This window comes from Lolium rigidum, chromosome 5 (genome assembly GCF_022539505.1).
Source record: "Lolium rigidum isolate FL_2022 chromosome 5, APGP_CSIRO_Lrig_0.1, whole genome shotgun sequence".
NCBI classification, from domain to species: Eukaryota; Viridiplantae; Streptophyta; class Magnoliopsida; order Poales; family Poaceae; genus Lolium; species Lolium rigidum.
The window spans coordinates 6,480,266-6,503,456 of record NC_061512.1 but is presented as its reverse complement, the minus strand read 5'-3'; the positions used below and the strand labels follow the sequence as shown (position 1 = coordinate 6,503,456).

The following is a 23,191-nucleotide window of genomic DNA, read 5'->3' as shown; positions in this document are numbered from 1 at the left end:
TGAGAAGAGACGGGGGAGGACGGGATCACGGGAGGGCATTACCTGCGCCGCCGCCGTCGAGCGGAGCTTCGGCGCCTCGCGTCTCCTGTGCGCAGCGTCAGGCAAAGAGAACGAACGGACAGTCGAGGTGAATTGAACGGGGAGCTCTCCTATTCTCCGCCCTCAGCGAAAATTAGCGAGCAAACGTGTAGTGGGCCTGGCCCATTTAGGGTCGCAAGGCAGGTTGCTATTGGAAGCGCTGTCCGTTTGGGAAGCATTTTCTTTCTTTTTTCTTCTTTTTTTCAGGCGTTACCTCTTTTGTATTCTCGATTTCTTTTTTCCCCCTGTGAACTACTTTTGGTATCGTCTTTATATTTTTCCCATTTTTTCTATTTTTTCAAAAGCAAATTTTTTTGGATTTTTCATCAGTATTATTTATTCTTATTTTACCTTTTTTGTGTTTTGTTTTCATCTAATTTTCTTTCACTCTCTTGTTTGACTTTATTTACAGGAAATACATTAACGAAAATTTTCATTAAAAAATATTCATTTATGCCAAATATAAAAATTCATAAAACATAGTTGAATAAACATTTCTTTTGGTATATAAAAAAGAATAAACTATGCGAAACCTTTCTTTAAAAAACATGAGCTTTTTAAAAACTGTGAACATTATTCCAAAAACCGTGAAGATTTCTTTCAGAAATTGAATGTTTTAATATAAAGCACATGAATGAAAGAGAAATGAAAGAAAACATAAAGGAGAAGTTTAATGGAAAAAACTTGCATTGGAAAATAAAAATATTTACTTGTGTCATATATAAAAATATTTATGTGTCTAAAATAATGTTCACCTGCATAAGACAACATGGACATTTTTTTGGAATTGCATGAACATTATTTCGATAGATGAACAAATTTAGAAATCATGAACATTTCATCCAAAGCATGAATATTTTTAACATGAAAAATAAAGAGAAAGACAAAGGAAAGGAAACATAAAGGAAAAGATAAAAATTCAAAATGAAATAAAAAATAAGAAATGAGAAATAAGAAATCTATAAAAAGGGGAAAAAGGAAAGGAAATAGAAAGGAAAAACCAATAGAAAATTTGAAACCATAATAGAAAACCAAAGAAAATTCATGAAGAAATGAAAACCGCACAACGAACTCTAGTCACTAACGCAAAAGGATTTTTGAATTGGCTGATTGGTCACGTGAGTATATATGAGGCACTTTCGATATCGAGCACACATTCTGACGAGGGTGAACCTCTAGGGTTGTGCTGATCTTCACAAACTCGTGGGGGAACCAATGGGAAAGACGAACAATACGAGATACATGAGCGCGTTTGGTAGCCTGGTCTCGCCTTGGCTCGCATCGGGCCAACAATTTTCGATCCGTTTGGTTACCTTGCCTCGCCCGCGTTGTTGCAGGAACCGCTTCTCATAACACCCTAGGGCGAGCCCCTAGAGAAACGCCCGGTTCGGCCGTTTCTAGCAAGCCAGCCTCGTCTCCGCAAAAGTCGACAACGCTGCGTTCCCGCAGAGCCACCGTGGGAGATGGCACGAGCTGGCGCGGGACGACGAAATCTCGGTGGGATGAATTCGGTCACCGTGCTCCAAATTTCGCCACCGTATATAGGGGCGGCTCACTCACCGCCAAATCCAAATCCCCCATTTCCTCCCATTTCGAGCTCATCCACCTTTCCCGATCTAGCGACATGGCCGACTCTTCCTCACCCGCACGGTCGGCGAGGCTTGCGGCGGCGACGGTGGCTGTGGTGGCAGCTAATGGCCATGAATGGTCGTCTTCTTCCTCTGCGTCGATGACTTCGGTTGTGGTAAGCTGCTGCAAACCTTAGCCTTAGATCTAGATCTTTTGGGTACACAGAGGGGTCTGAACGAATCCATTGTAGGCTATTCCTTCACCGCCGGTCGAGGTTGTCGAGGTTGTCCAGGTTGCATCTGAATCCACCACGTGGATGGTTGTCGCCATTGCATGTGACTCTTCCATGGGGATAGTTGTGATGTCTGCATCTTCGCCAGGGTCTCCTGCTTCCCCGACCTCAGTGCTGTGTGTGACTCCTCTGACTGTAAGACCGCTCTTTCTTTTCTCATTGTTCATTGATGTGGTACTGCTTAAGGATGGGGATGTGGTAGTGGTACTTCATTGATGTGCTAGTGTTTAAGGATGTGGATGTGTGGTAGTCGTAGTTCATTGATGTGCTAGGGCTTAAGGATGTGGATGTGGTAGTGGTAGTTCATTGATGTGCTAGTGCTTAAGGATGTGGTAGAGGTAGTTCATTGATGTGCTACTATTTATCATGTAGGCGATCATACCATTGGGCTCCCCTGATCTTTCTGCTCCAACTATCAATGGTCATCGTTGTCTGTTTTCAAATAACTTCCATGGTTTGGAAACATGAGCTTTCAGAGTTTGTGATGAGGACATCCCATCTCTTGATACAACCGCTGTACCTACAGCGACACAAATACAAGGACCAATCACTCGAGCTCGTGCCAAACAACTGAACTATCAGGTACTTTCGTTTCTTGGAACTATTCCTCACATACACGAGAATATGATGCTGCCTAAATCAGATATGTTTGTTACTCTTAGGAATGATGGACCAAGCATGGATGAGGAGGACAAGCATTGGAGCATGATCACACATGGAGGAGATGGCAGCAAGCACTTGAGGATTGAAGATGATGCCACAAGTGGAGATTTCGGGACTTTGAAGCCACCATAAGAAGAGATGAAGACATGGACGAAATATAGAGTTCTCCACTTCATAATTTCGTCCATAGCATAATATGGTGCTGCGTCACCTTTAGTTTTGGGCCAGGCCCATGTCATTTTCGCAGGAATTAAGTCAGCCACTTTTTAGAGTCCGTATTGAAGGGGAAAGGCCTTCTAGGGTTTGGTTCGGCCACCACATGTATGGCTGGCCGAAACCCCACCTTTTCCTCCTTTAAATACCCCCATAGCCGTCACGTTTAGACTCGGATTTTGATTAGACTAAAAGTTAGCCATTGCTGCAACTCTCGTGTACTTCTTTTGAGGCCAACGCCCAGAACAAGACCGACTATTCGGAATCCCACCTTTTCAATAAAGCTTTCATCTATATCCGCAATATTCTGATTGCATTATTAGTTCTTACTTGTTCTCGATTTCGGGTAGAAATTAAGACCCTCGTCTGGTCGGGCTGATCGTGCATCCGCAAGATCGGTAACTCCCGGAGATTGTCCTAGCGATTGCATTGGCGCACGAGCTTTGCACGTGTAGTCGGATCGTCAAGCACGAACTCCACCAACAAATCGATCTATCCACGTCTCATCGAAAGATCGGCCACCTTTGCCCTATCAAGTGGTATCGGATTTCAGGTTGCTCGGTGAGATTTACTGTTTTCCTAGTGTAGATTGCATCTGCCATCATACCCATAAACCACGAAAAAGCCAAAAATACTGTTAGGGTTTTTAGATCATATCGTCCCATAAACCCCTGCCACGTCTTGCATTGTCTTTTCAGTTTTGCATAGTTGAATTTGTGTCTGCATCTTCGTGTCGAGTTGCTGGTCTTAGCGTCTAGTTCCTTAGAGTTTCGAGTTCTGGTCATATTAGTCACGCCGCCGCCGCCCACTCGCACCATCCGCAGATCACCGCCATCTACACCCACCATATACTTCCGCCACCGCCAGATACACCCTGCCATATACTTCCGCCATTGCCATATACACCCTGCCACATACATCCGTATCCACCATATACCCTGTGTCCTACCGCGACAAGGATTCGTGTTGTTTCTCTGCCGCGACAGAGCTCGTGCAGAATTAGGTTTTATTGTTTTTCCTACTCAGCTGTTACCTTCTAATATCATCTTGCGCTGCAGAAAAATTTCCGTGAGATAAGTTTCGGCCGCCAGTAAAGAATTGGAAGGAGAGAAAAAAAAAGTCTGGAAACGCTTCCGAAAAAATTTTCTGGCTACATTGGTTTTTCACTTTGGCGATCACTTTTCGCCACTGGCCGTTATAGCGACATTTTTTTGCCGCCTGCGCGCTTTCCGGAGCACCTCCGAAATTTCGACAAAAAAATTTTCTGAGGCTATACTGTTTTTAGACCTTGGGGATCAGTTTGAGACACTTGCCATCATAGTGATTTTTCACACCTCGCGTCGCCACCTCATCGCTGCTAGTTGCTTGTGTGCCGCGCCGTGACCTCGCTCGTGTTCTAGGCTCGCGTCTCTAGTACGGTCTAGCCTAGGACCAGGACACGATACCGTTGTTGAGCATACTTTCAATATTGCATTGCTGTTTTGACAATTGCTGTTTTGCTACTATATTAGCCTTCCTACAGCTCTACATATTGCCTCCACGTGCACTGTGTCGACACTTGGTAATCGCTTTGGCAATTTTGGAGACGCTGATCCTTGCTGGTTGTTACATCACCTTCCTCCTGTTTGGTAAGAACTTGTAAGAGCTTTGTATTTTGCTTGACGAATTGGGCGTGAACCACCATATTCCGTAGTTTGTAGGCATATACATTTGTGCTTTTTGTGTACTAACCATGTCAGAACCAGTTGATCCGACCGCTGTTGACCCGGCCAAGATGACGCCTGAGCAGTTGCATGCTCACTTCACCCACCTTTTGGGCGGGCATGCTCGCGACACCGATGCGCGCATTGATGACGTGGATGCCAAACTCACCGACGCGCTGGACAAACTGGATGGCCTCGAGGCAGCTTTCAACTCCAAGCTCGACGCCAAGTTCCAGGAGCTTTTGACTCGGTTGCCGCCGCCTCGCGCCAACGTGCAACGCCGCGCGCGCCGCGTTCCTCGTGCGGACGTTCCTGCAGGTACCGCTCCGCGCTGCAGCAGCCGCACATGACGCGCCTTCTGATGAAGGCTACGAAGATTATGAAGGGGACGCGGACGAACAGGTAGATGAGAACGTACTGGAGGACGAGGAAGTCCAACAACCTGCACCTGGTCGTCCACGGCAGCTGAACCGCCACGCTCGACCACCTCCAATGATGATGATCATGTTGCTAAACTGAAGCTGAATATTCCGCCATTTGAGGGTAGATATAATCCTGATGCATATCTTACATGGGAATTGGAAGTAGAACAACGCTTTGCATGTTTAAAATACCCTGATCACTTGCGTGTTAGTGCTTGCTACTTGTGAGTTCACGGATTTTGCATCTATTTGGTGGTCTGAATATTGTAGAACACATGCAGCAAATATTCCTGCTACTTGGACTGGGTTAAAACTTGCTATGCGTACTCGTTTTGTTCCTCCACATTATCAACGTGATTTGCTGAAAAAATTGTCTCGTTTAGAACAAGGAAAAAATTCTGTAGAAGACTATTATCAAGAATTGCAAGCTGGCATGATTCGCTGTGGTATTGTAGAGGATAATGAGGCTATGCTTGCACGTTTCTTTGGTGGTTTGAATAAAGAGATTCAGCATATTTTAGATTATAAGGAGTACAACACTATTACTCGCTTGTTTCATCTTGCTTGCAAAGCTGAACGTGAAGTGCAGGATCGCCAACCACCATGGAGAAGAGCTAATGTTTCGCAGGTCGTACATCGTCATGGTCTCCGCGACAATCAGCGCCACAATCTCGTGGTACTTGCACCAGCACCTACTACCTCCAAGTACACCGCGCCTGCATCACGAGCACATCCTGTCTCCACACCAACACCATCGGCTGGTCCTCCTCGGAGTTCATCTTCCATGGCCTCCACGGGGAAGACGCGCGACATTCAATGTCGCAAATGCTTGGGATTTGGTCACATAGAGAAAGAATGCAGAACCAAGCGTGTGATGTTGGTGCGTGAAGATGGCGAATATGATTCTGCAAGTGACTTTGATGAAGATACATTGGCCCTTATTGCTGCACGTGATGGTGCCAACTCGATTACGAGAGAGAGATGGAGGTAATGGAAGCCGACACTGCTGATCGAGTATAGGAGCTTAGTTGCAAAGCGTGTGTTGAGCGTGCAATTGAGCAAAGCTGAGCATGATCAACGCCACAATCTGTTCCAAACAAGAGGCGTTGTAAAAGAGCGAGCTATAAGGATCATCATTGATGGAGGGAGCTGCAATAATCTGGCTAGCGTTGATATGGTGGAGAAGCTTTCTCTTCCTACAAGACAGCGCACACATCCATACTACATACAATGGTTTGAGAGCTCTCGGAAGCTCAAGGTAACAAGAACTACACGTGTGCATTTTACCATTGGTACATATTCTGATTTTGTGGATTGTGATGTTGTACCTATGCAAGCTTGTTCTTTGTTACTTGGTAGACCTTGGCAATTTGATAGAGAATCAGTTCATAATGGTAAAACTAATCAATATTCTCTTATGCATGATGGAAAGAAAATTGGTCTCAAACCTATGACTCCTGAACAAATACTAAAAGATGATCTTGCTAGAGCTAGTAGAGTAAAAAACGAGGAGAAACTTAAGAGTGAGAATCAGATTGTTGCTTGCAGATTTTGTTCCACATAAGACTAATACTAAATCTGATTCGAACCATGCTACTGAAATTCGTTTGAAAAATCCTTGTTTGCTTGCTAGCAAATCTGATATTGCTGAACTTGATGTGGACACTACTCAATGCTATGCTATCATTTGCAAAGAAGTTCTGTTTTCATTTGAGGATATGCCTCCTTCTTTTCCACTGCGGTTGCTAACCTTTTGCGGGAATTCATTGATGTGTTCCCACAAGATGTTCCCCCTGGACTACCACCTATACGTGGCATAGAACACCAGATTGACTTGATTCCAGGAGCGTCGCTGCCCAACCGTGCACCATACCGTACCAATCCTGAAGAGACGAAAGAGATTCGGCGACAAATTCAGGTTCTCCAAGATAAAGGTTACATTCGTGAGTCTCTTAGCCCATGTGCTTGTTCCTATTATCTTGGTACCTAAGAAGGATGGTTCTTCACGCATGTGTACCGATTGTAGAACTATTAATAATATTACCATTCGATACCGTCATCCAATACCTCGTTTAGATGATATGCTTGATGAATTGAGTGGTTCAGTTATGTTCTCTAAAGTTGATTTGCGTAGTGGTTACCACCAGATTCGTATGAAATTAGGAGATGAATGGAAAACAGCGTTTAAAACTAAGTTCGGCTTATATGAGTGGTTAGTAATGCCCTTTGGTTTAACTAATGCACCTAGTACTTTCATGAGGCTGATGAACGAAGTTTTACGTGCTTTTATTGGACGTTTTGTGGTGGTATACTTTGATGATATTCTGATTTATAGCAAATCTTTGGAGGAACATTTGGATCATTTACGTGCTGTTTTCAATGCGTTACGTGATGCACGTTTGTATGGTAATCTTGAGAAGTGCACCTTTTGCACCAATTGAGTTGCGTTTCTTGGCTATGTTGTTACTGCGCAGGGAATTGAAGTTGATCCAGCCAAGATTGAGGCAATTGAGAGTTGGCCGCAGCCAAAGACGGTCACACAAGTGAGGAGTTTTCTTGGCCTCGCTGGCTTCTATAGGCGCTTTGTGAAAGATTTTGGATCCATTGCTGCGCCGCTGAATGAGCTTACAAAGAAGGATGTGCCCTTTGTGTGGGGCGATGCACAACAAGACGCCTTCATGATTCCGAAAGATAAGTTAACACATGCTCCATTACTCCAACTTCCTGATTTCAATAAGACTTTTGAGCTTGAATGTGATGCTAGTGGAATTGGTTTGGGAGGTGTGTTATTACAAGAGGAGCAAACCCGTTGCATATTTTAGTGAAAAATTGAGTGGGCCTAGTCTGAACTATTCTACTTATGATAAAGAATTATATGCGCTGGTTCGGACATTAGAAACTTGGCAACATTATTTATGGCCTAAAGAATTTGTTATACATTCGGATCATGAATCTTTGAAGCATATTCGTAGTCAAGCTAAGTTGAATCGTCGCCATGCAAAGTGGGTTGAGTTTATTGAGTCTTTTCCTTATGTTATCAAACACAAAAAGGGTAAAGATAATGTTATTGCTGATGCTTTGTCGCGCCGTTATACTATGCTATCTCAACTTGACTTCAAGATTTTTGGATTAGAAACAATAAAGGAACAATACTTGAATGATGCTGATTTTAAAGATGTGTTGCTGAATTGTAAAGATGGTAGAACATGGAACAAATTCGTCCTCAATGATGGATTTGTGTTCCGTGCTAACAAGCTATGCATCCCAGATGGTTCCGTTCGTCTTTTGTTGTTGCGGGAGGCGCATGGAGGAGGATTGATGGGACACTTTGGAGTGAAGAAGACGGAGGATGTACTTGCTGCACACTTCTTTTGGCCACGTATGCGTCGAGATGTTGAGAGATTTGTGGCACGCTGCACTACATGTCAAAAAGCTAAGTCTCGACTTAATCCACATGGTTTATATATGCCTCTTCCTGTTCCTAGTGTACCTTGGGAGGATATTTCTATGGATTTCATTTTGGGTTTGCCTCGTACACAGAAGGGGAGGGATAGTATCTTTGTTGTTGTGGATAGGTTTTCTAAGATGGCACATTTTATTCCATGTCACAAAACTGATGATGCTACACATGTTGCTGATTTGTTCTTTCGAGAAATTGTGCGTTTACATGGTGTGCCAAATACTATTGTTTCCGATCGTGATACTAAGTTTCTTAGCCACTTTTGGAGATGTTTATGGGCTAAGTTGGGGACTAAATTGCTGTTTAGTACTACATGTCATCCCCAAACCGATGGACAAACTGAAGTAGTAAATAGAACTTTGTCTACTATGTTGCGGGCTGTTTTGAAGAAGAACTTAAAATTGTGGGAAGAATGTTTACCTCATGTTGAATTTGCTTACAATCGCTCGTTGCATTCTACCACTAAGATGTGCCCAGTTGAGATTGTTTATGGTTTTGTACCACGTGCACCTATTGATTTGTTGCCTTTACCATCTTCTCGTGCAAAATAATTTGGATGCTACAAACCGTGCTGAATTGATACTAAAATTGCATGAGACTACTAAAGACAACATAGCACGCATGAATACTAAGTATAAAATTGCTGGGGATAGAGGAAGAAAACATGTTGTGTTTGATGTTGGTGATCTTGTTTGGTTGCATTTGCGCAAAGATCGTTTTCCTGAATTGCGTAAGTCGAAACTAATGCCACGCGCTGCTTGGTCCTTTTAAGGTGTTAGAGAAAATAAATGATAATGCATATAAACTTGAGCTTCCTGCAGAATTGGGTTCGGTTAGTCCTACATTTAACATTGCAGATTTGAAGCCTTACTTTGGTGAAGAAGAGGAGTTTTCGTCGAGGACGACTTCAATTCAAGAAGGGGGCATGATGAGGACATCCCATCTCTTGATACAACCGCTGTACCTACAGCGACACAAATACAAGGACCAATCACTCGAGCTCGTGCCAAACAAGCCGAACTATCGAGTACTTTCGTTTCTTGGAACTATTCCTCACATACACGAGAATATGATGCTGCCTAAATCAGATATGTTTGTTACTCTTAGGAATGATGGACCAAGCATGGATGAGGAGGACAAGCATTGGAGCATGATCACACATGGAGGAGATGGCAGCAAGCACTTGAGGATTGAAGATGATGCCACAAGTGGAGATTTCAGGACTTTGAAGCCACCATAAGAAGAGATGAAGACATGGACGAAATATAGAGTTCTCCACTTCATAATTTCGTCCATAGCATAATATGGTGCTGCGTCACCTTTAGTTTTGGGCCAGGCCCATGTCATTTTCAGCAGGAATTAAGTCAGCCACTTTTTAGAGTCCGTATTGAAGGGGAAAGGCCTTCTAGGGTTTGGTTCGGCCACCACATGTATGGCTGGCCGAAACCCCACCTTTTCCTCCTTTAAATACCCCCATAGCCGTCACGTTTAGACTCGGATTTTGATTAGACTAAAAGTTAGCCATTGCTGCAACTCTCGTGTACTTCTTTTGAGGCCAACGCCCGGAACAAGACCGACTATTCGGAATCCCACCTTTTCAATAAAGCTTTCATCTATATCCGCAATATTCTGATTGCATTATTAGTTCTTACTTGTTCTCGATTTCAGGTAGGAATTAAGACCCTCGCTGGTCAGGCTGATCGTGCATCCGCAAGATCAATAACTCCCGGAGATTGTCCTAGCGATTGCATTGGCGCACGAGCTTTGCACGTGTAGTCGGATCGTCAAGCACGAACTCCACCAACAAATCGATCTATCCACGTCTCATCGAAAGATCGGCCACCTTTGCCCTATCAGTTTGTGCTGAACCGGTTGGTTCAGCTCGTCCATAGTGGCGTCTGTTTTAACTTGGGATTCAAAGAGGAGCAGATGAAGAAGGTAGCTACTAATGTTCTTGCATTCGCTGGCATACATGTGACCACTTTTCAGATCTACAACCACATCAGAAACTGGAGGACCAAGTGGAGCGTCATACTCAAGATGAAATGCGATCACACTCTGGACTGGAACGAGATGGTTGCCGCTTCTATGCTGCCGATGAAGAGTTGGCGCATGAGTACATTCAGGTAGTAAGCCTCATGAGTTCCTTCATAGATCTAAAAGTATGTCAATGCCATCAGCACTAACAGTTGTTCCTTGTGGATTGCAGCGCTACCCGAGGCATCGTCAGTACGTCGGGACCCTGATTACAAATTATGCTCAGATGAAGACGATCTTCACGCCCCGATTTGTCTGCAGGGGGGAGCTGTTCCAACCTAACTTGCTGGTCAGGGCAATCGCCTTCATTGTCGACAACGAAGAAGAGTATGCGGAGTATCGTAAGCTGCAGCCATCAGAGAGGAGGAGCTATCTTAGGACCTAGCTACGCAAGCAGTTTCCTCTTAGTGCTTCTGCTTCCTTCGTCATAATCTGCTGATTTTGGGAGGTTCTCTTGTATCCCTCCATTAGCTAGGACTTGCTTGAACCTGATCCCCGGTCTGTAATGATGAATTTGTTCGAGGTGGTATATACTAACCCCTCGTGGGATGAACCTGTGATGCATCACGAAGTATAATTACTTCGCTCGTGATGCATCGCCTAGTAGGGTAAGTACTTGTTGTGTATTACCAGTAACTTTTGATAGCTGAATGTGGTGTTTCAGTTAGCAGTATTGTGTAACCTCACCACTCTAAGGGAAGGGGTTACCACATCACGCTCATATCTGCAACCAAACAGGGTGTGGGTTGCACAAGCAGGGCAGAAAGTCGTTCGTGCAGGCACCCAAACAATGGGGGCCGACTTCCCTCTCCGGTGCAGAAAAGACCTCCCAGGCTACAAAACGACACGCGTTTTATGGTGGCCCGTTCGCGACGCGTGGCGACTCCCTTCTCACTGCGCCAGTGGTGCACGAATTAGACCCAAGCTACCAAATGCGTCCATGGTGAGTCCATGGTGAATCCAATGCAATGGAACATTATGCACAAAACATGATACAATGTTGGTTGCTCTTGTCAGTGGCCACTGATCCAATAGAATCCTTAGAAAAGGTGATATTGGGTAAGAGGTTATCTTGGATCCCGGCCTAGAGCTTTCTTCTCCACATCCAAGCTCCTCTCTTGTTGGACTTGAGTCTTCTCCCACCATGGACTTCCTCCCTTGCTTTCATACTCGTTGACACGAACTTAGCATTTTCACAAGACATTACACCATGGATAATATGAGAGGTGGGGAGCGGAGAGAGAGTGAGGAAGGAGTTATGGCGAAGGACGCCGCACCACATGTGGTTCTCCCCATGAGCAACAAGATGGGGCCTTACTCGTTGAAAATGGCCGAATATCTTTCACGGCAGGCTACTTGGTCGGAGCTTTAAGTTTTCCTATGTTGGATAACGCATGTGGCGAGTCGAATTGATTTGTGTGGAACAATGGAAGCGAAGCGCCTAGCGCTTTCTTTGTCATCAACGCAATGGAAAATCCTACAATCTAGCTAGGAATCAGGCTTAACGGCTAGGATTTCCTAGCCTAGCTCCCGAGGTTAGCACCCCCATTGTACATACCCTTATACCCCCAAAGTATGTGAGATTATCCACACGTTTTACCAAGAACAAGGTCGCTGCAACAACAATTAATTACAGATCGCTTTTGGCACAGTGTCACATCATTCCCCCTGATCCTTACTTATTCCATGCCACCTTATTTGACATGATACTCCGTACCAGTATTACATAAGTAAACACAACTCATATCCCCTCTTTAATTACCACTTAGACAGGTAGGCTCATGTGCATGGTGCATGTGCCAAGTGCGTATGCTCGCTCGCTACATCATGTGCCACCAAGTCAAACCCGCTTATTCTGCAGTCTCCCATGCACTTAGTGCCAAAACTATCATGCGTATCAAGACCCAGGGAAAAGAGTAGTATACATGGTGATCCGTGCCATTGTACCCCATATTATCATATGCTGTGATGCCGTGCCGTCACAGCTACTCTTCCTAGCTCTTTTGCACGGATTCTTACAGCCAATCCATCGTCTAGCTAGCTCGATCTTGTGAACGTACAACGCACTTAACGGCCGGGCGCATGCATCAATTTCCCAACAGATCCATTGCAAAGTTAGAGCAATTCCAATAGTATAGCCAACTGTTGGCTATAACAAGATATCATATCATTTGTAGTCATCATATAGCTAACATGTATAATAGTTGGCTATAAGAATGTACTACTTTACTAATATATGGCCCACCTTTCACTCTCACAAGGTGCCTAGGAGCACGTGCAAGAGCTGGCTATTGCATAGTAGCCCACCTCCCTTCTCTCTCCTCTTCTCTCTCCTCCAACTCATCTAAAATATATTATTTAATGTCTTATAGTCAGCTGACTGGACTCTATTGTACTTGCTCTTAGCTACAGTGTGTTGCAATTATATACTGGTACTTGCAAAAATTGCAATGCCACCACCTGCATTTATTCATCTTATTATTCATGCCAAGATTTGATCATGTAACTCAAAGAACAAACAAAGAATGAACAAAGCAGCAGTAGAAAATAAGAAGAAACAAGAAACGGATAATCCTCCACAACACAATTTGTAGTATGTACTATATAGCTAGTAAAATTTTGGGTTTTTTTTCTCCCTCTCTCTGCATGTAGTTTTGCATCAGAATGGGCACATGATGAAACACTGCGGCGAACGATCACAGCGATTATGTGCTCTCTGCATCATCAATCGATCCACAATCAAAGAATACTACTACGTACTGGGCAGACTCAACCAACACAAGAAGACGGTGTGAGCGCGCCACTCACCAGCAAATCAATCAATCACCATGGAATTAGCGCGGCCGGGGCATGCATGAGGTCCGTCGATCGACCCTCAGTGATGCAAGGGATTTGGGCCCGTCGGCACTAGCCTCTTCTCCGCGCCGTACCGGGCATCGCCGCCGTTTGCAGCAGCGGATGGTGGAATTCCCTGCCAGTTCCATTTACCCTGGGGATGGTGTTGATGATGGTGGTGGTGGTGGTGCTGGTGATGATGATGATGATGCCGCTGCCGATCCTGCGGTCGAGCAGAGGTGGACGCCGAGGAGACGTCGAGGGTCTCCACGGCGAGGAGCATCTTCCTTGGCAGAGAGACGGAGGTCCGGTCGCCGAGCAAGCTTTCGCAGCCGGGGCAGCCGCGGGACGCGAAGGTGAGAGCGGCGAGCCACAGAAGGAGCACGACGAAGGCGGCGGTGGCAGCGCGAGGTCGTCTCATGGCCACCGTGCGGGCAGGCTGCCGGCGAGCGGAGTCATGGACGACGGGTGCAAGCGAGGAGGACACGGTAGCTAGCTAGCTTAACCAGATAGATATCTGGGTAGGAGAAGGGAGGGCTGTACCGCGCGCACTACGAGCGTACGTAGCTGCACAGCGGGAGCTAGCTGGGGAAGCTTGTGAGAATGGCTATGGGGAGGAGAGGACGGACGTTGAAGCGAAATGCAATGTGTGGGCGTGGAGTTAAGAGGGGCAGCTCGGGGGGAAGTTGCTTCCGCTGGACTCCTATCGCTGGGCTCGATTATTTTCATCGTCGTCGTCGACTGAGTTTGATGACGCTTGCGTAAACCCAGCTCTGGATCGCGCGCGGGGTCGAGCTGGCGTTAAACCGGGATGGACTCCAGCTCCGTCCGGCTTTCCCGGACGCGGAGAGGGACGGCCGGACGGGTAAATGGGCCGGTGCTGCTCTGACTTTGCATTCACGGAAGCGTGTCATTTCAGTTTTACTAGCTGGACACTGGCTGACTCGCTTAGAAGCCGGGCAAACCGGGCTCATCTTTACAATTGGCTCAATCGTGATATTTCGATTAACAATTGCAGTGGCGTTTTTCGAAAGATAAAGTTGCAGTGACGTTTCTCAAGTAGCTGTAAATAGCAGTACGTGGCGTCTATCCAATTGACACTTCTTTTAAGGCTTGGCATAATTCATGGATTGTTTGATTTTTGGACTAACTACGGTACGGATAAAACGGAATACTAATAGTAGCTTACAGGTTGTTCGACGGTACCTTTTGTGGGTGGGTCAATCGGTGAAGCATTAGCAGCAGGTACGAGAAGCGCGCTCTAAATGGAAAATGAAGGTACACTACACGGTGAGAAAACGTCCACATGTTAACTCACTCTCGAAGGAACTGTGTTGGCTTTCACCCAACGCCCGATTTTGACTTTGATACGCACAACTGGCAAACAGCGAAGTTGCGGTCTGTTGGAAGGTGATGTCGGTCTGTGAGCTGACCAGCTCCACAAGCAAATTAGTGAGGTGCCATGTTCAAGTCACACAGGCACCATCAGCACTGTCAAGACATTCACACTCACCGCAGCGCACCGATTTCGCTTTTCTTATTTGCTGTTGGAACGGTCAGAGGAGAGCTGATTTCTCTTAGACTGCTTTTGTCGTTGTGATTGATTTGCTTCGCGATTTGATTTTATTAATGCTGGTCAAAGAGTTAGCTAGGCTTAGGCTGACAACCTGACTACATACGCCGATTAGGCACCCACGATCTATACGAGGAAGGCTTGGGACACCCGACTCCACCGGTTCACAGCAAAGCACACACACGGAATGCCGTCTCCAGCAGTTGTTGCTGTAGACACGTCATGGTTTCATTCCCAAACCTAGCGCTGCAAGTTTAGCTCAAAGGTATTTATGTCATTCAATTCATTTATGATAATAAAGCGAGCGAAAAGCAGACAGTTCATAATCATCACTTACAAGCAACTCAGATTTTCATATTATGATGCAGAAAGCACATATGTTGCTGTCGCGAAAACACAGCACAACCATCTTTCACATACATACACAGCAAGCGTAAATTAATTCTACAGCACAAATGATGCCACAGCCTCATCCACTGACAGCAAGTCACATCAAGGATACACTGCAAGCGTTCGCAAAGAGCAATCGAAGTGCTACACAAGATGGTTTTACACGGAAGCTTCTTGATTGTGCAGGCACAACTTAAGAGTGGTTACTTGCGTCTCGCCATAATCGGGACAAAAGACCTTGCATTTTCAGAACCGGCGCTCTGCCACGAGGACGGCTTCACCCTGCCTGCCATCAGCAGGGACGCTGCACTGGCTTTTATATTCCGCCTCTTCAGTGCAAGGTCTAGTTTGCCTTTTGAAGCTGAGCTTGATGACTCCGGGAAGATGGAGGAAGCCTTGATTGCTGCTCTTTTGTCCTTTCTGCTCCTCTCAAATTTTGAGGCAAACTTCACAGAAGCTGCTGCGGCAGCATCTGCTGCAGATGGCGGCAAGAGCCGTACTCCAAGTCCCATCTTCCTTGCTGATTTTTTCTCTTCAGCAACTCTCTTCTTTTGGCTCTACATAAATAGGACAAGAGGTGGATAAGAATCTTGACAATTTAATAAATTGCTGAGGAAGTATTATATAGGAATTCATTGGATGACCCTAAGGCGGTCGCGGAGGGCTCTGTTCAGAGAATAGTCATCAGAATGCCGGCTATCGGAGAGCCGTTGAAGCCGAATTAAAACTGGTTCCTCTTCTTTCTTCTTCCGGATATCTTCTCCCTGATGTTCAAGCTTATACATAGGATCCGCAAGCTTGTCTTTTTCTGAAGGAAGTACAATTAAAACATCATGCATTTGGAAGCAATGAATCCATAAGCAGAAATAAATTTGTACAAGTGTTAGAACCTTCATCTGCAGGCAGCAGCAGCGTCTCTGCATCTTCAACATCAAAATCCTCAGTCTTGCGCTGAGCGCCACTGATTATGACATATTCAGTATTCTTCGGATCCGTATGTATGACTATTTCATGCTGGCAACATGCTGATTTCATGGTGAAGCTCCATATCTAATACAGGAAACAGTCACGAAACAATATCAGTATACATACAGGTAAACTTTTTAGCAGAATGTGATAAAACTTTGGAATAGAAAAAAATATCTGCAGATTCCCAGGGAGTAAATACAGAAAATGTTGACCGCTCTAGGTCATTAAAACGTATTAGAGATTTTTTAGCACAACATTATGCTGTTAGCAGAAGCAAGTACATGACGTTCTTGTCAAATAATATTAGTATGGCTAAGGAAGCAGCATACAAAGCTATTCAGCAATATGCAAGTACGAACTTTCATACTGTACCATATACTAGACAATAGAAACAGTTGCTTATCTCAAGCTATCCTGACTCTACAATCAAAACAAACATTTCTTCAAATAAATCTATGATCCCTTGAACATTTTATGATATCATGTAATCCTATTTTGTGAATGTACACAAAAAATGCAACAGGAAGTACAAGATACTAGGCTTTAGATCTCAAAATGAAAACCTAGCGTTCTTTAGTTTTTCAAACCAAGGGACAACAGATGGACTTCTTCAGAATGTTGACAAAGGTGCCCCAAGTGCGTGGGAACCAATAGAGCAGAAATATTTTGGCAAGGGCAGCCTAAACAACATAACTAATTATTGGAAACAATACATGAGATGACAGTACATTAAAAAGACTATTTGTGATGACAATGTACTTCTTTATTTCTATTGTTTTGGATGTAATAGTTATCTGAAAGCATCTTTTCAGGTGTAACAGCAAAATCATGAAATTAGTACATATTCCCCTAACCAACTAGATTCCACAGCACATCATAGCAGCCACAAACTGGCCCTTAGGGTAATCACCAATATCTCACAAAATCTGAAATCGGGTCGAGGCATGAAACTTAAAGGCTGTTTGGTTTGTGACCTCAACATACTGTCCATGCATAACGTTTCAATTCACACTAGCTTCAATGTTGCCTCCAATTTACAACAACATGAAATTTCTCCAGACTTTACCAAATCACCTTTTGATCTTTTTTTCTCTTCTGATTACCCGTTTGACATATGTGCACAAATGGTAATATGCGGGTACTAAAGACCAACTAATGTATCAGTTTTAAGGATGCACAGATGAGCCTGAGGCTTACAAGTAGCTAAACATGGGATTAAGCTTATTATATAGTATCGTGGTCAGAAGATACATAATATTTACAACTAAATTAAGCAAAGATGGTATTCCATGAAACCATGATTCGTATGCTCTGATAACATGGGAAGAGGCTTTCAGAAAGAACATAAAAAACATGGGATAGAGGCTATACTAGTTCATGTACCAGCAGCTTCTGTGGTGCACAGAAAAATAAAACTCTAATGAACAACAATGATGATTTAGTAGATGTTAAAATCCAACACAAACCTTGGTAGAGTAATAATTTCCAACTTGTTTCTTTTCAGCATTGAACCTTACTCCCTTCCCTATCATGGAACTGCATCCACCACACCAGACATTGAAAGGCATCTCGAATCTGCAGAGCAGAGCAAAATAATTGAGTCAAAGCTAGACCGATGCAACAATAGGCATAGATGGTCAACGATAACACTAGAATGCATCAAAGGAACAACCATTCTACTACACACTCATGTATCTGTGACCAGAGAAAACATATGCAGATAGATATCTGCCACACTTGACAGAAGAATGATTTCATACATGTATCAATTCACATGTAAGAGCAATCAAGTAAACCTCCAAATAAACCCTAACCAATGGGTAGTTCACAGTTCTCAACAACAGTTGGTTGACTAATTAGTTTATGACCATGAAACTAACAAAAACTGATTGCAAGACAACAGGTATTTTGAGATGTACTCAGGAAGACGTCAAGCCATATCTCAACACCCTTTCAACCTCGTCAACCCATAGAACTCACTAAACTTTCCTGCCCGACCAATCCCACCCTGACATTCACATTGTAATCTTCAGGCGTCATGCTATACCCATTTCTAGCTTCATGTCATCATGGCATGTAAGAAATATATGGAAAGTTGGATACAGGTAACATTTGACATGAACCAAACCTTATAATCAGGATGCCCTGGTCCAGCTTCCTTGCCCGCTCCCTGAGGGCATGTTGGCCATTGAACTTGTTGAGCCCACCCTGATTGATCAATCAAACAAACAGGAACAAGAATCACAGCACACAGCGACATCAGCAACCACGAAAACGTCAAAATAAGCTAAAGGAATGCACGATTCACCGACGGAGACGCCTACCTTCTTTGGGGTCCATTCGGGCGGGTAGTAGAAGTTATCAGCTCTTGCCGCAGCGAGCGTCGACTGCAGGAAGAAACAGTAACAAATTCGTCAGCTAATCGAATCGGCTGATAGGGCATAAAGGATCGTCATCCAGACCACTCCATCTGCCCCCAAATTTGAGAAACAGGAGAACAATCGTCGAATCTAGACACTGAGATTTGGGTCGGGGACAGGTCAAAATCGAGACAGGTGAATTAGGGGTAGATCGTACCATGTTGTCTCCTGCGTGGAGGAAGAGGAGAAGGAGGTTATCGGCGAGGCGACGAACGTCTGGTGGTCGCGGCGATGCCTAGTCTTCGGGAGAGCGGCGGCGACGACGAGGATGGGGAACGGCGGCGAGAGGAACGGAGATTTGTTCCCTTTTTTTTTGACACGGAGATGGAGAGGTTCAGGACGTCTCTTGACCCTTGTGCTGGTTTGCGTACGCCGCCTGAACCGACTCGGAAACCGGCTCGGGTCGGTATACTTTGCCTGAGCCCGACCAACTCATTTTTTGTTTGGGCTCCTAATAGGCCAAAATCCCACAGCCAACGAGTCCAGTTAAATTGTGCACCATGCTTGGTGAATCCCTTTTGCTCGTACCGGCTAGCACGCATCTTGGCGCCGAACAAAAATCAGCCCAACCCCCACCCTCCCTCGGGGCTTGCTTTACACCGACCTGGTCGGTGGCTCACGAGCTGCCGCACACCCCCTGGGTGTTGGTGGGCTTGGCCCATTTTCGGTAGTAGCCGTCTGGTTTGGTGTGGGTGCCGTACCTGTTCGAATGATTCGCATCGCTGGTGGAGTACCGGTTCGGATGTTTGCGTAACTTTTCTTCTCCATAGAAAACATGTTTCCGTACTGTTTCATTTCAGTATGTACAGGTAGTGAATAAAAAATAACAACAATAATTGTAGTATTTGTATTGACCAAAGTAAACAGTTCGAACTTGGTAAAAGAAGTCTAATTCAAAATTACAGCATAGATTAACCAAGGACATAATTTGTCAATATGTGATCATGGTGTACAAAAATTGTTTTGTATCACTACATCAGATCTACTGCTGCATTATGAAACTGTTTAACACTAGGAGAGCTAAATGTTGATTCTTTTTTCCATGTGAATGTTCTGTGTCTCGTCCCCATTGCTGAATCCCCTAAAAAAAATCAGTTCAATTAAATAAATAAATTTGAGAATGAACCCAGTAGTTATTTTTTGAAAAGGAAACTTACTTTTTTGGTACATCAACTGCCATCTTCAGTGGTAGTAGCTTAATTCAATGAAGAATGTACGGAGCCTATGAAAAATTAATTTATAAAATGGAGAGAAATGTAAGAGTGGATTAATTTTTCTATGGTAAATGCACAGAAGCAAACTTGAAAAAATGGTCTGTAGAAGATAAAACTTACATGTTTAGCAATGAAATTCCTTGCGATTGGTACCTGCTGCTCATTAAAAATTGTTTATCAAAATCTGCCAAGAAACTTTTTCGCGGATGGCTTGCATATCAACCTTTTATTAAACATATATGAAAAAACAATAATGTCAAACAAGAATAATATTTATAAAATAGTTTTTCAGGTGCATATAAGATTTTCTAAAGCTCAACAAACAAAGTTACTAAATTTTAAGGAGAAATGGCTAACATTTGAGAATGGTTTTACTTCAACTCCATTGTACCATCTCATGAATTGGATCACAAAAATGCCAGAGTCATATCTGGATAAATGAAAATGAGAAATGCCATATTAAGCACTGGAAAATGTACAAAGACACCAAAATGTTTTAAAGGATAGTAGTAAGCTGTGATTATCACGTGAAGTTGTGTTTAGGCACATGAACATACTTTACGTTGAAATCACGTATCTTGAACTTGAAACAACCAGGGTAATTTTTCAGGAATAGATGCTTGAATTGAATATTACAGATGAGAACTGTTCAACTGAGTAATCAGGATTGAGTACGTCAAAGGATATATCTATGAAGTTAGCCACAATAAAAACCCACTATATCCCTAATAGGCAAGGAATATGGACCTTACACAGGTATAGCACAAAAACATTATGCTAGTTTCTCCTGAAATACCTATAATGTACTTTATATGGAATTATAGAGTTGGTTAAAAAAATGGAGGATTGGTTTTTAGAAACTATACCAGTCCTGCATTCTGTGCCAACATATTCTAGGGAGAAAATCCTAGAATATAAGAAATAGCGATCAGTCATTTCTTACATAGAAAACAGTGAGTATTTGAATAGAAATATATCATGTCAAAGTTATATATTACAAACTGTGATATCTTTAGAAAATGATGAATGGATTCTTGACATGAATGGCTTCTTCCATGAACATTTAAAAAATCATGAACGATTTCTTGTCATGAACGGTTTCCTTCCATGAAAATTTTAAAACGAATGACCGGATTCTTGTCATTAACGGGTTCCTTCCATGAACATTTAAAAAAAAAGAATGAACGGATTCTTGGCATGAAGGTTTTCTTCCATGAACTTTTAAAAGAGCATGAGCAGATTCTTGGCATGAACGATTTCCTTCCTTGAACATTTTAAAAAGCATGAACGAATTCTTGGCATGCACGGTTTCTTTCCTTCGACATTTATAAGAAAGCATCAACAGAATCTTGTCATGAACGGCCTCCTTCCTTGGAAATTTTAAAAAGCATGGATGGATTCTTGTCATGATTGATTCCCTTCCTTGAACAACTAAAAAAACATGAACGAATTCTTGGCAAGAACGGTTTCTTCAATGAACAACTAAAAAAGCATGAACGGATACTTGGCACGAACAGTTTCCTTCCATGAACAAATTAAAAAGGATGAATGGATTCTTGTCATGAACGGTTTCATTCCATGAACATTTTTAAAAGAATGAACAGATTCTTGATATGAACGGTTTCCTTGCATGAAAATTTTAAAAAGGATGAACGGATTCTTGGCATGAACAGTTTTCTTCCATGAAATTTTAGAAAAGGATGAACGGTATTCTTGTCATGAACGATTTCCTTCCATGAACATTTTAGAAAGCATGAATGGATTCTTGACATGAATGTCTTCCTTCCATGACATTTTAAAAAGCATGAACGAATTCTTGTAATGAATGATTTCCATCCATGAACATTAGAAAAGCATGAACGGATTCTTGGCATGAATGGTTTCCTTCCTTGGAGAATTTAAAAAGCATGAAAGGATTCTTGGCATTAATGGTTTCCTTTCTTGGCATTAATGGTTTCCTTTCTTGGACATTTAGAAAAGCATGAACCGATTCTTGGCATAACCGGTTTCATTCCTTGGAATTAAAAAAGCATGAACGAATTCTTGGCATGAGCGGTTTCATTCCTTGGAATTAAAAAAGCATGACGGCTTCTTCCATGAACATTTGAAAAATCATGAGCGGATTCTTGACATGAACCGTTTCCTTCCATGAACATTTAAAAAATCATGAACGAATTCTTGACACTAACGGTTCCCTTCCATGAACATTTTTAAAAAGGATGAACGGATTCCTGTCATGAATGGTTTTCTTTCATGAACTTCTTAAAAAGGATGAACGGATTCTTGTCATGAACGGTTTCATTCCTTGAACATTTTTAAAAAGCATGAAGGGTTTCTTTCCTTGGACATTTATAAAACATCATCAACAGAATCTTGGCATGAACGACTTCCTTCCTTGGACATTTTAAAAAGCATGAACAGATTCTTGTCATGAATGGTTCCCTTACTTGAACAATTAAAAAAGCATGAATTTTTTTTGGCACGAACAATTTTCTTCCATGAACATTAAAAAAGCATGAACGAATATGGCCCGAACGGTTTCCTTCCATGTACATTTTAAGAAGGATGAACGGATTCTTGTCATGAACGATTTCATTCCATGAACATTTTAAAAAGAATGAACGGATTCTTGGCATGAACGGTTTCCTTGCATGGACATTTTAAAAAGTATGAACGAATTCTTGGCATGAACGGTTTCCTTGCATGAAAATTTTAAAAAGGATGAACGGATTCTTGGCGTTTTCTTCCATGAACTTTTAGAAAAGGATGAACGTATTTTCGTCATGAACGATTTCCTTCCATGAACATTTTAGAAAGCACGAATGGATTCTTGACATGAATGTATTCCTTCATTGACATTTTGAAAAGCATGAACGAATTCTTGGCATGAACGGTTTCATTCCTTGAACATTTTTAAAAGCATGAACGATTTCTTTTCTTGGACATTTATAAAACAGCATCAACGGAATCTTGGCATGAACGACTTCCTTCCTTGGACATTTTAAAAAGCATGAACGGATTTTTGTCATGAACGGTTCCCTTACTTGAACAATTAAAAAAAAGCAATGAATGAATTTTGGCACTAACGGTTTTCTTCCATGAATAATTAAAAAAGCATGAACGAATATGGAACGAACGGTTTCCTTCCATGAACATTTTAAGAAGGATGAATGGATTCTTTTCATGAATGATTTCATTCCATGAACATTTTAAAAATAATGAACGGATTCTTGGCATGAACGGTTTCCTTGCATGAACATTTTAAAAAGGATGAATGGATTCTTGGCATGAACGGTTTCCTTGCATGAACATTTTAAAAAGGATGAACGGATTCTTGTCATTAACAGGTTCCT

General features: G+C 43.0%; 2 protein-coding genes across 2 annotated transcripts; both read right to left on the bottom strand.

The window, feature by feature from the left end:
• Nucleotides 1–12,853: 12,853 nt before the first annotated feature.
• On the bottom strand, nucleotides 12,854–13,693 carry LOC124656469 (inactive protein FON2 SPARE1-like). The gene has a single exon (XM_047195206.1). It carries the CDS (start codon nucleotides 13,691–13,693, stop codon nucleotides 13,313–13,315), a length of 381 nt encoding a protein of 126 aa, XP_047051162.1. The 3' UTR covers nucleotides 12,854–13,312.
• Nucleotides 13,694–15,178: 1,485 nt separating this feature from the next.
• Nucleotides 15,179–18,942, bottom strand: LOC124652509 (probable splicing factor YJU2B). Its single transcript, XM_047191520.1, has 7 exons — nucleotides 18,782–18,942; nucleotides 18,529–18,591; nucleotides 18,333–18,412; nucleotides 17,671–17,779; nucleotides 16,126–16,285; nucleotides 15,880–16,043; nucleotides 15,179–15,792 (listed from the first exon to the last, which is right to left on the bottom strand). Exons 1-7 carry the CDS (start codon nucleotides 18,782–18,784, stop codon nucleotides 15,439–15,441), a joined length of 933 nt encoding a protein of 310 aa, XP_047047476.1. The 5' UTR covers nucleotides 18,785–18,942; the 3' UTR covers nucleotides 15,179–15,438.
• Nucleotides 18,943–23,191: the final 4,249 nt, after the last annotated feature.